Genomic DNA, 15151 nt, shown 5'->3' on the forward strand with positions numbered 1-15151 from the left:
GGCAGTATGAAGGGCCATTTCAGATTAGTGAAGATGCTATTTATTATAAATTTTTTAGTTTTAATGATAAAGTTTACTTTTATATCAATACTTTTTCTAAATCTTCATTCTCAATTATTTTAATTAAATCTAGCTAAATTTAATGAATGAGACGTGCTTAAACCAATTCTCCAACTTGTATGTCTTGCAATCGCCTACCTGCCTTGTTGATAACTTACAAAATATATTAGGACTATGTTTTTAATCTTTATAAGCATATTATCGCAATTCAGAATCATCATCATTATAAAAAAATAAGTCAAATGATGCAACCAACCTTAGTTCTCCCCAATTGAAATAAACAATGCTCATTTTTCATGCTTCAATGCTTCTCAGCAACCAGGTCCAGAAACTATTGTCGACTGCAAGCACAAATATTACTAAGATCATTACGAACATATACTAATTGCAAGTAAATCACTAATAGAGATTGAATTACTTGACAATTATCGACAGTAAAGGAATAAATGATACTCAGAAATTGGAATGCCTTCAGACTACAATGGTTCTCGCAATAGGTGAGAACAAGAAAATTGAGGAACACCGGAGATATCACTCTTGCACTCCCAACATTTCTGGTGGTATACAACATGTTTTCACGATACAAATGTATTCATGTCCTTAGAATTCTTACATATTGCAGCGATCGTAATCAGAGAACCATGAGGTAGGGTCCGTGTCTATGGATAATTCAGTGTCTCCTCTCTTGCAGAAAGGTTCAAACTCCTGCGCCAATGGATGAGTGCCCTTTCCTGCATCAAATTTGGCCTTTTCAGAGCCATCAGATTCAGTATTATCAGAGTCAGCCTCTTTGGAACCACCAGTTTCAGTATGATCAAAATTTGACTCAGTTGTGCAATTCACTGGAGGAGTTATTACATCAAGATTCTTCTTCAACCGCTCTATCTCTTGGTTCATCTTTTCAGTCTCTTTCTCTGCCAACAGCGCTCTTCTCTGCAAGATGTCCCATCAAACAAGAAATATAAGCATAGAAAAGGTGAAAACAAAACATCCGTTACTTTTCACAATGATCCTACATGAAATAAACAGTTAATCATAAGGTAACGTGACAATAATCTACTGGAAGGCATTTGACCTTATATGAAATTTACTTGGTAAAAAAGATTTATCGTAATTAAATGGACTTGAAAGCTAAAAAGCACATTTTTTGCCTTTTTTCAACAGGAGAAAACAAAATTTGGTTGGTGTTCCATCTGACGCTTTTTCTTATGTGAGAAAAGCATAGACAGGTTATGTTGTGCATGAAAATTTGAATAAAAAGAAGCAGCAGAAACACGGTTTGATGATGACGATAAGCAGCAGAAAATATGAATTCCTATATGCAAATGCATTTAACAGGAAAAAAAAAAAGGAAAATACCTCTGCAACTGCAGCAGCTTCCTCTGCCTCTTTTAGCCGTACAAGTACTTCTCCAGCAGCCTCTAGCGCATCAACAGTGTCAGCGAGTTGGGATTCAAGGGCTCTGTTTTTGTCTTGCCATTTTTGTTTTACCCTTTCCCTTTCTGCTTTCAAGACTGAAATTTCAGATGCAAGAGAGCTAATAAATTTTAATTCTGCTCCCCTAATCCCAGCTTCAGTTGCTGCTTCCATAACATCGTCAATGCCATCATTGATTTCCCGATTCCATGAAAGCAGGGTAGTGTGCTTCTCCTGAAGATCTGCGTACTGCTCTAGTATTCGAGTATGACTCTGCATCGCTGTTTGCAGTGCGTCTTTAAGCTCTTCAGTGCATTTTTTCTCAGAATCAAGTTCTTGTTTCAGTTTTTTAGCCAAATGGCGACTCCCTTCAAGTTCAAACCTAAGTTCTTCAACAAGAGAATACTTACTCTCCTTATTATCAACATCACTTTCACCAAACTCTGAGAATGTGCTGAGAGGAACTATAGTTCTTCCCTGATGAGTTAGCCGAAGCAAAGAACTTTGTTTTTGTGTTGATTCAGAACAAGTGGGGTCTATGTAATACAGCAATTGACTTCTTAAGTCCTGAATCTCTTCCATGAGAACATCCCTTTCACTCATTTCAAAAAAGTTTCTATAGCCATCAAGTTCATCTTGGACCTTTTTCAATTTGATATTTAACTGTAAAATTTCTGAATGATTCTCATATTTCTCTTTCAGAAGCTGCAGAGCAATCAAGAATTGAAACTTAATTGTTAAAAACTTTATAACGGAAAAGAAACTGGTAAGGCAACTGCAAAGACAGGAAATTAACTATGGAGACAAGGATTAGTAAGACCTTATGTTCGTTCTCAAGTGCAATGAACTCTCCCTGCATAAACTCTTCTGTTGGAAGAAGGCCATCCATCAGACTCTCTAGACGGGCAATTTTATCCTCACGAGTTTGAACAATCATTGCATTGCAATCTCGTTCATATTTGTACTGTTGGGCCTGCAAAGTCGGCATTGATGATAACCATATCAAACACTTGAATCAAATGAAATTTAATAAATGAAAAAAGACAAACACCAATAGTTTCAGCTGTGCTATTTCAGCAGCTTGCTCAGTAGTGAGATCTTCAAGTGCCATTTCACGCCTGATGGATCCCGCCAACACTTGTTCCACTGCCTATATAATCATTAAGAAGGTCTTTAATACATTTGACAAAATATGGGGAAAAAACCTAATTGCACAATATTTTAGATCCAAGGCAACAAAAGATTTAACAGCATTTGAACTGAAACCTACTTTTGGAACATGACTATTATGCTTATCATTTGCTGTTAATCCATCAGCAAGCACCAGCTGCATATCCCTGCTCCTGTTCACATTAGCACTTTCAACTCCTGAAACTTTCTGACAGTAATTACACATAATAGATAGTTCCAGTTCTTGTGAATCTTGTAGTGGCGTCTGTGTTCCAATGTCAACCTTGTTTATTTGAATAATTTGCCTGTCATCTGTAGGCCTGACAGTGAAAGAAGAGTCTCTCTGGACTGATTTGTGTTGCCACTTATCAATCATTTGTAGACCACATTGGAGGCTTGCAGCCAAGTACTCAGTTGGTTTAGGAGAATTCTTTGTCTGACAGTTGGAAGAACTTGAAGCAGACAACGTTGCTGTTGATAATGCATTTGTAATTCCTGTTGATTTAGAATTTCCCAATGTATTCCTTGGAGATGCTGATATTGACAATGACGTTCTAAGACTCTTCCTGCTACAAGCATCAATGACAGCTAAAGCACCCAAAGGAGGTACCTGAGGGACTTGGGTAATGTTGCAAGGCACTGTGCTAAGACTAGATGGTAATAGTGTGGAACTGAGAGAGAGAGAATTTTTAGATTGGTTTTCTACTATAACTTGTCCAATGTCTGTGGAATGGATTATTTCAGTAGGCAATTTATCATTTGGAAAAGTTTGAACCCTTTGATCATTCATTAATATTACACAGTTGTCATCCTGTTGATTGTTTAGACCATCAGTATTGGAAGCATAGGTAGTTTTTTCATCAGATTTTGCAGAGACTTGGACCAATTCTATTTCCCTTAATTTGGTTTCCTGGATAGAAAAATTTGAACAATCAAATACCAGGCTCCACAAAGAAGCAAATCATATGGTGCATAAAGGACCTTACCTTTGATATGGTTAGTCGTGCAGAAGCAGACTGTGGAGCATCAAGCATCTCAACATCATTCTCATCAATTTCCATTTCTTCATCACTGTCATCTTTGACAACAGGTAATGGTTTTGGGCGAACAAGGCTCATTTTAAGTATATGCAAACTTCTGCGAGCATTCCATGCTGTGGAATAACCCCCATTGTTGTCTGATGATCCATTAGATTTCATTCGTAGGAGTTCATCCTATTAAAAATATCATGCATTGAGCACTAGTCTGCAACAACAGAATTACTAACAAGATACAAGTACTTGAAAGAATAATTTAATACAACCTTTAATAGGCGTATCTGCTCACGGAGAACATTAACATCGTCCTGCATTACTTCATTAACAACTGCTTTGTTCTTTATTGATTTTGCACGCTGGGCAAACCTCAATGTGCTTAAAGTTTCATTCTTACAGCTGCATAAATCAAGAGTCAGTCAATGAACTCAGGATGTATAGATTTGACACCTTTAATTTTACCTTCTTAATGGTGAAATAGCACATATCATGGCTAGCTTTGCATTTCCACCAAGAGATTCCTGCAACAGAAATGTTAGTTTTGAATCACGGTATGGGATGTGCCTTTGTTTCCATGACTTTGAGACTTCAGCAAGAATATTAATCAAATTCCTGTGAGACACAAATGAACACCATAAAAACTTAAGTCAAAAAGCACAACCATGATATATGAAACCATGCAACTGTCAGAAATTCTCATATGATAATTCTTCTATGAAAGAATTTAGGATAATGACATATGTAGCATATAATAATCACAAAGATTTAACATGCTAAAGATAAAAAGGTTGGTCACATATAAAACAAAATAAAATTCACCTGGATATCTGTAAGCAATGTGATCAAGATCAGTTTGCTTTTAAACGAGATACTATAAGTGCATGATTAAAAAAACCAGTTGGTCATGACAATTTATGCTATGAATGTGAAAGGATGCTGGTAGACTTCTTCATGATTCAGGGCAACCCTAAAGCGACAACCAATCAAACCCAAGAGACTCAAAATCTAATAAGTTACAGGTAGATCACAAATCAATGTCCACTGAAAAAGTTTTTATTGTGATTTTTTTAATTAACTGACTATTAAAAGAAGATTGGTCGAGCAAAGCAAAGACAAATGGATGACAGGTAGAGACTCCGCCACTTTATTCTCAAATTGCTAATTGAGGCTTCTTAAGCGTCTTCAAATATCAAAAGGTCCCTCTGCCTAAGTGCATTAAAATTTTGGATTGGATTGGAATCCCTCTACTCTTTAACTTGGTATCATAGTTAGTCCTAATGATGTTGAGTTTGAGGGGGCATTTCAAAAGAAGACATGTCCAAAGTGGTAAAGAGGAACCACAGAAGGTAGAAACTCTAAGCTTTTATTGTCACTCGCTAAGTGAGGCTTATTAAGCATTCGTAAATACCAAACAGTTTCACATCTAATTGTGGTAGCATTTTGACAAATTGAGCTCACTTTTTGTCTTTAATGATGATATTATATAATTACAAATTAAATGCTCACAATTTTCAAATATATGTAAAAGCAACTGTCAGAATTAATGACATGAACTTGGAAGAGTGCTTAACCACTTATTCAGAATTCAACAATGGTTCTTGGCTGATGAGAGTGGCATGTGAATTGGATTTAGAATTTTTACAGTTTGGCTCTTATCTATAATTGGCATTAAAGGGAGAACTGCTAGGAGCGATCCTAGCAACAGAAGTTAAAGATTCATTGTGGCAGTGAATATATGCATTGATCACATCCAAAGAAATTTTCTCATGAGTTAAAGGGATGCAATTCTCTTTGAATGATAGTTGAGGCCTTGAAGGACATGGATGGATATACTAACTATGCCTGGTGCAGGTACAAGAAGACCCAATCTTATGGGCGATACTTTGATAAAACCATGAATTTATCTAAGACAACTCCAAACATTTCTCTCTACTCCACCAACTTTTCTGTGTTCATGTCAGCTACAACAATTGAACCCCTTAGAATGGTAGATCTTGAACAGACCATAATATCATGAATTTTTGTTTCACCCAAGTATCTTAATTAAATGAATCATAGTCTAGATAACAAGACTCACAAGTTCCAAATACATGCAACATATATGTGCATGATCATGATGACATTGGTATTCAAACCAAAACAACTCTTACCCAAGTTGCGATAGGGAGCGATTAATGTTGCTAGCCTCCTTTAATTGTTCCCCTGCTGCCCGAGTTTGCTTTTGCCTTTCAGACCCAGCCAAATCGACAAGGTTTATTCTGCTAGTCTTTATGCTGATTAAACCATCCACAGTGCTCTACAAAGTAATTACTGAGCTATTAGATTCCAGTGACAAATATCAATTTATTGAAACATTAAGCAATTAGATTGTAGTAGGAAAAGTATCGCATCAAAATGGAGGCAATTATTTTCTCTCAAGCTAGTCAGTAAAACACATACTAATACTACAGAAAGGCAATGAAATTTAGTCACTTGTCATAGGTTCACAGAAAAGCATGAGATTTGATATATATATATATATATATATAAAGAAAAAAAAAATCTAGGAACACAGCTACCATTTGCATCAGGCAAAACAAACGCAAACAGTTTTGAGTTCACTTTCAACTTTCATACAAGAAATGTTGATATTATGATATTAATCAAATTAAATTAATATTAAATTGCCAGAAAGGCAGGTAGCAATTTAACAAAAATTATATACATTGGGCATAATCAAGAAAAAAAATATCAGCAGTTCTCGACATTTCACCAGCACTAAAAAAAACAGTTTGCATCAATCCATGCTGAAATATACATCAAAAACCTCTACTTACAAGACATGACATACTATTCCAACATAGTTTATGAAAATTTAAAACATAGAAGCGAATTTGAACAATATCAGAAAGAAAAAAGACATTACCTTTGAATGGGACTCGATGATGCAAGTAAACACACAATGTGATCGGGAGCTTTCCATATTTATACGTGTTGCACCTATCCTCCTGTTTGCAAGCCCCTGCATGTGAATAATTAATCAGAGAGTGCATAAAGGGAGAAAAAAATGATTTTGCAAAGAAACATGTGAAACATTATGTAAATTTCACCTTCATCAATAGCTGATTTACATCGTTTATAGTAGATACATACTCTTCCGTCAAGAAATCAACATAAACACCAGTTTTAACATCTTCCCTGATCTGAAAGGTTCCAAATTAAAATAAAGGAGAAGAGCATTTTATAGATTAATAAAGAAGCAACAGAGGAACATTATGATTTGTCACCTGAAGATTCCTTCGAGTTGGCTCTAAAAGATCTGTGATTTGCTCATTGTAGATCTGTAAGTTCAATAACTATATGATCAACTAGCAATGCAGCAAATCTAGGAGGGACTTATATTAGCAAGTAAATGGAAAAGTAAAATATCAAGCAACATGGTAGACTTGCCTCCAAAAATGAGCAACGGCACTGGTAATTCAGCTGTTTATCAGAGTGCTTTGATCGTTCCTACACCAAAAACAGCTTTAAGCATGAAGCTATGGAAAAACTACCATAATGCAGAATGTTTAGAGGTACGCACTTCATCAATGCGAGAAAACAGCCTCTCGAAGACACGGGGTGTCAAACCTTTATCAATGCTAGATGAAGCATAGTCTGACAATGCACTGGGAGGCCCCCACATAGTATATGTCTTTCCACTTCCAGTCTGGAAAAAAAAATCAACAAAGCTACTAATTATGTGTTTTTTTCAGTATAAACGAAATTTTACTGGATTTCAAACACTGAAGCACCATCCACCTGCCCATACGCAAATATTGAGCTGTTGAACCCAGCCAAGCAGGTCTCGACCAATGGAAGCCCAACAAGTTGAAACATATCTTCCTGATGTTAATTACAACAAGACGGGGATCTGATGTGAAAGCTAAGTTCTAAAAATTAGAAGGGAAATATTTGTGACTTCAATTAATAAACTACCTGCGTGGATCTGATGTCAACTACTGAATCGAAGGTGAAGTTGTGATCAAAGACAGTGACAGAATTTTCAGAGACCTTTTCCACAATCAGATCGGCTTCCTCTTCCACCTTGTCTGGAGGTCGCATCCTCACTATCACCTAAGAAATTCAACAAATAACTCACAAAAGAAATTGATTAAGACTCGTCCCTCACCAAGTTTCCCAACAATACCTGGACGCCAGAATCCGAGGCTGACGAGGGGGAAACCCCATTCTCAGCTGGGGTCTCCGAGCTGAGCTTCCTCTTGAGAGGGTTGGCGCCGGGTTTGGAGGAAATCGGCGGGCGAGGGGGGAGCAGGCTACGGTTCTTGGCTGAGAGTGGCTTTCCGGAGTTGGCGGGGGACCTAAACGGAGACCGATCCGACGGCGCGGGGCAAGGGTCGACGTTCTCCTTGGGGATTCGAGGAGGCCGCTGCTTCTGCGACGAAGGAGTAAGGGCTTCAGAGGGCGAAACTCTACCGGTCCTTGGGCTCCCGAAGGCCTTCATGACGATGGAGACGACGGCGAGACCGAACCCTAGCGACGGGAGAAAGAGACGTTGTGGGAAGAGGGAGATGAGAGTGGGCGGATTTGAATTCGAGGAGGTCAAACTGATGATAACATTGCAACGACACATTTTTGTACCCGGGCGTGAAAGCTGTTCAAACGTTGAGCGTAAGATGATCCGCGGAACAGTTTTAGATCTGAGTTATTGGCGCCGATGTTTAACCACGGTCAATTTGTAGTGGACCGGTCGGGTCGACCTCGGTGGTCCGCAGATTTGGATTTGATTAATTCGGTGAGAAAAAAATTCTCTAAAATTTAAAATTAAAATAAAAAATTGATGGACTCATGAGTTTAACAAGTAATAAGTTCAAAAGCAACTTCACCCGCTCATGGTACTACCCCTAATGTCAAAAATATTGTATAATTCATTTTTAAAAAATAATCATTTTTTATTCCAGAGAATATATAAAATAAACATATATTACAATAATAAATAAGTTGAAAATTCATACAAAGTCAGTTACAAACATTGAACACATGAGATACAAAGAAATCATGGGGCTATCCTTTCTTTCCAACCCATCAAATCCATAACTCAAATTCAAAAATTTTTATTTTTTTATGAATTCATGAGTTGATCGGCCTAATCTATAATTCGTCGATTCGATTAGATTTAAAAATTTTCAAATTACTAAGATGATAATTAATTCATCCCGTCCTATCAAATAATTGCTACGAGTTGGGACCATCCCATCATGGATCAAACCAGCTCTATTGGAGGCCCCACATAGCAATGTTAGGAATCAACGTGGACCTTTATGGTTTAGCTAATCACAAACTCAAACCGGGTGTGTCCGATCCAAATTCAAAATCGACTCAGGTACTATAATAAATATAATTTATCCTGTCCGATAGTCGAGGTGACGGAAGCTGGGGTTGTGGCGCTCTGGTTGATCGTGTGTTACTCCTCGCGACCTTACAACCACAACTGCGTTAGTACCGAGCCAGGGAAGGGATCCCCAACGATGGTCCTCCGACGCTCAAGTCAGTTACCGGTGGTGTGTGGAAGTAAAGCAAAGTAGCGGACAGTACCAGCTGTTAGATCGAGAATTTATCAGAGGGGAGGGGGGGTGTGAATAGCGATTTAAAAATATCGACGTATAGAGTAGGCAGCGGAAAAATGAAAACACAATGCTAACAAAGTCGTTTTACTTGGTTCAGAGCCTTTGTCGACTTCTACTCCAAGGCCCGCACTCGTTGAGTGCTTTCGTTGGGCAATCACTAATAATTCGAAAGGTTTTTACAAATGCAGTACAGGAATTATTTAGTAAAAGAAAAACCGACAATAAGAGAATAAGACAGAAAAGAAACTTGCCGGAGAACCTTCGCAGCATCGCAGGAGCACAAAAGCGTAGATTGTGAGTTGTTCTTTTGCTTCAGCCTTCACCCTCCTTATATAGGAGGTTCGGGGCGCCTGGATACCTTCAGGGTGCCCTGAATGTGACGTTGCCAAGCCAACTAGGGTGCTCCATGTGGCGAGGCTCGTTTGGGGATAAAATTTACCTCCGGGCGCCCGGACCCTTGTTCTCCAGCAATCTCCTTCCTGCAAGAAAACATTAGTCCGAGGCAATGTAAATTATATATCCTGCAAAACAGAGTGTTAGCACAGTTTATAATAAAACATAATAGTAATTAGATTCCGTCTCCTCGAGACTAGAATCTAGTCATGATCTCAACTTAGATATCCGAAATGGATCTAAGTCGAATCGACGCCTAATGTTCCCTTCCCGGGAACGCGTCCTCACAGTCACTCCCCTCCAGTGACTTACCTTAACTTACCTGTCAAACGTCCAGTCAGCCCTTTGACCCATCTGGACTTCATTCCAGCTTTCCGGTCAGCCCATCGACCTAGCTGGACTTCGTACCAAACGTCCGGTCAACTCGTCAATCCGTCTGGACTTCGTGCCAGCTATTCGATCGGCCCGTCCTAGCCGGGCTTCGTGTCAGACATCCGGTCAGCTCATCGACCTGTCTGGGCTTCGCCGGCACACTCGATCAGAGTGTTAGATAACAACGAAACTAACTTAACATATTTTATCATTCATCAAAACTTGAGTTAGACTGTTAGTGCTAACCACACCAGCAATCTCCCCCTTTTTGATGCAATGCTAACCTGATTAAGTTAGTAAAAAAAATATGCAAGCAAAAAACAAGCATTTATAAGGTTGTTAAGTTAGCTTTGTTTTAAATTTTATTGTTTAACTAACTTAAATCACCTAACTCTCCCCCTTTGACATTCATCAAAAATAAACATAATAAAAATGATGATTGTAAATAACTAAGTAAAAGAAGCAAGAGAGAATATAAATACAAGTCAGATTGACTTGGAGAAGTTTAACATTGAACACTCTTGAAAATTTTGTTTTAAGCTTTATTTTTTATCTTTTTCAAAAATAGCTAAGTTTGAAAATTATTTTTAAAGATAAACTTTACAAAATTAACCAAATTTTCAAAGTAAGTTTTTAAAACACTTTTTTAAACCTAAGTTTTATAAAGACAGTTTTGCAAAAGTAAAGTTTTCAAACCAAGTTTATCAAATTTTAATACTAATTTTATTTAATTTTCAAACTAAGTTTGAACACTTTTCAAACATAAGTTTATAAATTCTAAATTTCAAAACTAAGCAGATAAATACGATTTTCAAAGTCAAATTTTCAAAACCAAGTAAGATTTAATTTTTAAAACTCAGTGTGAAAAAATTAATTTCAAAACTAAGTAGATAAATACAATATTCAAACTTAAGTTTAAAGAGTTTTAAAGTTCGAAACTAAATAAAATCACTTTTCAAACCTATGTTTAAAATCGAAGTTTGAAAAATCCAAATAAAATTTTGTTAGTGTTAAAAAGGTTTAATATGTTATTAAAGAAATATTTTTCAAAACTTAATTTCAATATAAATATGAAAATCATTAATCTTCCCCCTGAACCTGACATTACAAAAATTGTCTAACCAATTAGCTACTTACTGACTATTAGATGATAGTAACTTTCACTTAGTTAGTCGGGTTAAGTCTAATTGTAATCAGTTAGTGTTTGATTAAACTGAATAACTTAACCTGATTAATGTCTGTTTTGTATTTAACGCCCAGACTTATGTCGATGCACTGAAATAAGCATCTTAAGTCCAAGCAATTTGTCTATGCATCTCACATCTTTCTATGTTCGATAATCACAAGCAAAGGAATCCTAGGGTGTTGGTGAGATGCTCAAGTACTAGCCTAATAGGTACATGCTTTCTAAGGGATTAAGCTAGTCTAAGGCTAAAATTGTTTTTGAAATTCTAAAAAATTGAAGTTTTGAAAACATTAAAAAGATGTTTTACCCTAAAATTTAGAAATAATCAATTTTTGAAAACAATTTTAAGAATTTCAATGATCCTAGTATATTAAACACATCCCTAATTTTCTACGTAGATTGCTAAACTCACTTTCAGGGAAGGGTTTGGTAAATATGTCAACTTTGCACTCAATGTACTTGAGTTCAATATCTCCTTTAGTGATATGATCCTTGATAAAGTAGTGCATAATTTCAATGTGTTTGGTTCTTGAATGATGTACAGGATTTTTTATTAAATTAATTGAGCTAATATTATCAATTAACACTTTTACATTTGTAAGGTTTAAGTTAAAATCTTTTAGGGTGTGCATCATCCATAATAGTTGTGTAACGCATTCTCCTATAACTATATACTTTGACTCAGTTGTAGATAGAGCAACACAGTGTTGCTTTCAACTAAACAAGCTGACAAGTGACGGACCTAGTAGTTGACATCCACCACTCGTGCTTTTGCGATCTAATTTACATCTGACGTAATTTGAGTCAGAATACTCTATTAATTCAAAATTGTTAGTTCTAGGATACCAAATTCATACATTTGATGTTCCTTTAAGGTATCTAAAGATTCTTTTGACTTGAGTCAAATGAGATTCTTTAGCACAGGTTTGAAATCTAGCACACATACTAACTGCAAATAAAATATCGGGTCGACTTGCAGTTAAGTATAGTAGGCTACTTATGACACTCCTATAGTATTTTAAGTCAATTGATTTTTTATTGGGGTCGTCATCTAGGACTGTGTTAACTGCCATAGGTGCTTTTATTTCTTTAGTATTTTCCATCCCGAATTTTTTAAGTAATTCTTTGGTATATTTTTGTTGATAAATATAATTTTCTTCGTTTGTTTGTTTGATTTGTAATCCTAAAAAGTAAGTTAATTTTCCTGCTAGACTCATTTCAAATTCTTGTTCCATTAGATTTGTAAATTCTTCTAAAAATTCTGAATTAGTTGAGCAAAAAATTATATCATCTACATAGATTTGGGCTATAAATATATCCTCTTTTATTAATTTAACGAATAGGGTTAGGTCAATTTAACCTTGGTTGAACCCTTTAGATATTAGGTAAGAGGTTAATCTTTCATACCATGTCCTGGGTGCTTACTTAAGTCCGTACAGGACTTTCTTTAGTTTAAAGACATAGTCAGGGTGTTCTGGACTTTCAAACCCAGGTGGTTATCTTACATAGACTTCTTCTTTTATCAATCCATTTAGAAAGGCAGATTTAACGTCCATGTGATACAGTCTGAACCTTTTATGGGCTACATAACTGAGTAACATTCTAATGAACTCTAATCTAGCTACTGGGGGGATAAGTTTCACCATAGTCAAGTCCCTCTACTTGACTAAACCCCTTAGCAACTAGGCTAGCTTTATTTCTAGTAATTTCTCCAATTTCGCTTAATTTATTTCTAAACACCTATTTTATTTCTATTATTTTCTTATTTTAGGTGGTGGCACTAAGTCTCAAACCTCGTTTCGCTCAAATTGAGCTACTTCCTCTTGCATAGCTATGCCCCAATTTGGGTTAAGTAAAGATTCATCTATGGTTTTGGGTTTAATTTTTGAAATTAGAGAGATTTGACTTAGATTTCGAAAGGATGACTTGGTTTGAACCCTTAGGTCTGGATCACCAATTATTTAGTCGATTGGCTGATTTGGGTTGATTCTTATGGTTCTAGATAATTGATTTTCTTGAGTTTCTTGTTCCTCTTCATGATTTAAATTTTGATGGGGTTCCTTCTAAATTATTGTTTCCTTGAGTAGATTCAATTTGCTAAAGTTAGGTTTGTTCTAGGTTTAGTTTAGATTCCTCAAATTTTACATTTGTAGTTTCTTCAATTCTTAATATAACTTTATTGTATATTCTATAGCCCCTACTGTTCAGTGAATATCCTACAAAGATTCTATTTTTAATTTTAGAAATGAATTTTCCTAAGTGTTCCCTTGTGTTTAGGATAAAGGCTGGGCACCTAAATACTTTAAAGTATTTTATATTAGTTGTTTATTGTAATAAATTTTGAAAAAAGTTTTGTTATGTGTTTTATTTAGTGTTGTTCTATTTTGCACATAACAGACTATACTAACAGCTTCTGCCCAAAAGTACTTAGGTAGATTATATTAGTTTAACATAGTTCTAGAGTCTTCAAGTAGTGTTCTATTTTTTCTTTCTACAATTCCATTTTGTTGAGGAGTTTTAGGACATGAGAATTCGTGATGATATCCGTTTTCCAGACAGAATTTATTAAAGTTATGATTTTTAAATTCTCCCTCATTGTCACTTATAATTTTTTAATTTTAAGATCTTTTTCATTTTCAACTTGTTTGCAAAAGTTTGTGAAAAGTTCAAAAGTTTCATCCTTATTTTTTAAGAATTTTACCCAAGTGAACCTATAATAGTCATCTATTATTACTAGGCAATATAAACTTCCATTTATTGATTTGACCCCATGGGAGTCAAATAGATCTAAATGTAGAAGTTCTAGAATCAAGTTGGTTTGAATTTGATTAGTTGGTTTGCGAGTTGATTTCGTTTGTTTACCTTGTTGACAAGCATTCTATATTGTTGAGTCTAAGTTAGGTAATTTTTGGTAATTCTCTAACTAATCCATTTAATTTACTTATGGTTCTAAAATTTGTGTGTGACATTCTTCTATGTCATAACCAAGTTTCTTCTTTTTGTGTTAAATAACACTTAATTGAAAAGTGATTAAGTTAATTGCATAAATGTTGTCTTTCCTAAATCCTTTTAGACTTATTGTAGGGTTATCTAGGTGTTTGATTGAACATTCCGAAGATAGAAACCTAACCTTATATCCAGTGTCACACAATTGACTAATACTTAGGAGATTATACTTGAAATTTTCAACAAGTAGTACATTTGTAATAATGAAGTAAATTTTTAGCTTAATATTACCTATATCAAATACCTTGAGTTTGTCATTGTTTCCAAAGGCAACTGCTCCTAAGCTTTTGTAAGTTGGGTGAATTTGGTGTGATCTCCAGTCATATGTTTGGAGCAACCACTGTCCAAAATCTACATGGTTTCCTACAATAGGTAGGAACTAAAATTAGTCTAAGTTTAGTCTAGGTTAATTCATAAGTTGATTTTTAAAATAATTTTTAAAGTTTTTTAAAAAAAAATTAAGAGAATTTTTAAAGTTTTTAAAAGAATTTTTTAAAATATGTTTAAAAATTTTTTTAAAAAGAAATTTTTAAAATAATTTTTAAAGTTTTTAAAAGAATTTTTAAAATAGTTTTTAAAATAATTTTTAAAGTTTTTAAAAGATTTTTAAAAATAATTTTTCAAGTTTTTTAAAATAAATTTTAAAATAATTTTTAAAGTTTTAAAAAGAATTTTTAAAGTTTTTTAAAAGAATTTTTTAAAAGAATTTTTTAAAAGAATTTTTAAAGTTTTTAAAAGATTTTTTTAAAAAAATTTAAAGTTTTTAAAAGATTTTTTAAAGTTTTTAAAATAATTTTTAAAGTTTTTTAAAAGAATTTTTAAAGTTTTTTAAAGAATTTTTTAAGTTTTTAAAAGAATTTTTTAAAATGATTTTTAAAGTTTTTAAAAGATTTTTTTAAAATAATTTT

General features: G+C 34.8%; 1 protein-coding gene across 1 annotated transcript; it reads right to left on the reverse strand.

The window, feature by feature from the left end:
• Nucleotides 1–495: 495 nt before the first annotated feature.
• Nucleotides 496–8262, reverse strand: LOC122017099 (kinesin-like protein KIN-12A). Its single transcript, XM_042574602.1, has 17 exons — nt 7849–8262; nt 7638–7775; nt 7461–7544; nt 7243–7368; nt 7110–7169; nt 6947–7000; nt 6770–6862; nt 6586–6681; nt 5831–5976; nt 4143–4292; nt 3950–4079; nt 3633–3860; nt 2747–3556; nt 2528–2626; nt 2297–2449; nt 1420–2181; nt 496–993 (listed from the first exon to the last, which is right to left on the reverse strand). Exons 1-17 carry the CDS (start codon nt 8161–8163, stop codon nt 670–672), a joined length of 3768 nt encoding a protein of 1255 aa, XP_042430536.1. The 5' UTR covers nt 8164–8262; the 3' UTR covers nt 496–669.
• Nucleotides 8263–15151: the final 6889 nt, after the last annotated feature.

Source organism: Zingiber officinale, chromosome 1A, assembly GCF_018446385.1.
Source record: "Zingiber officinale cultivar Zhangliang chromosome 1A, Zo_v1.1, whole genome shotgun sequence".
NCBI lineage: Eukaryota > Viridiplantae > Streptophyta > Magnoliopsida > Zingiberales > Zingiberaceae > Zingiber > Zingiber officinale.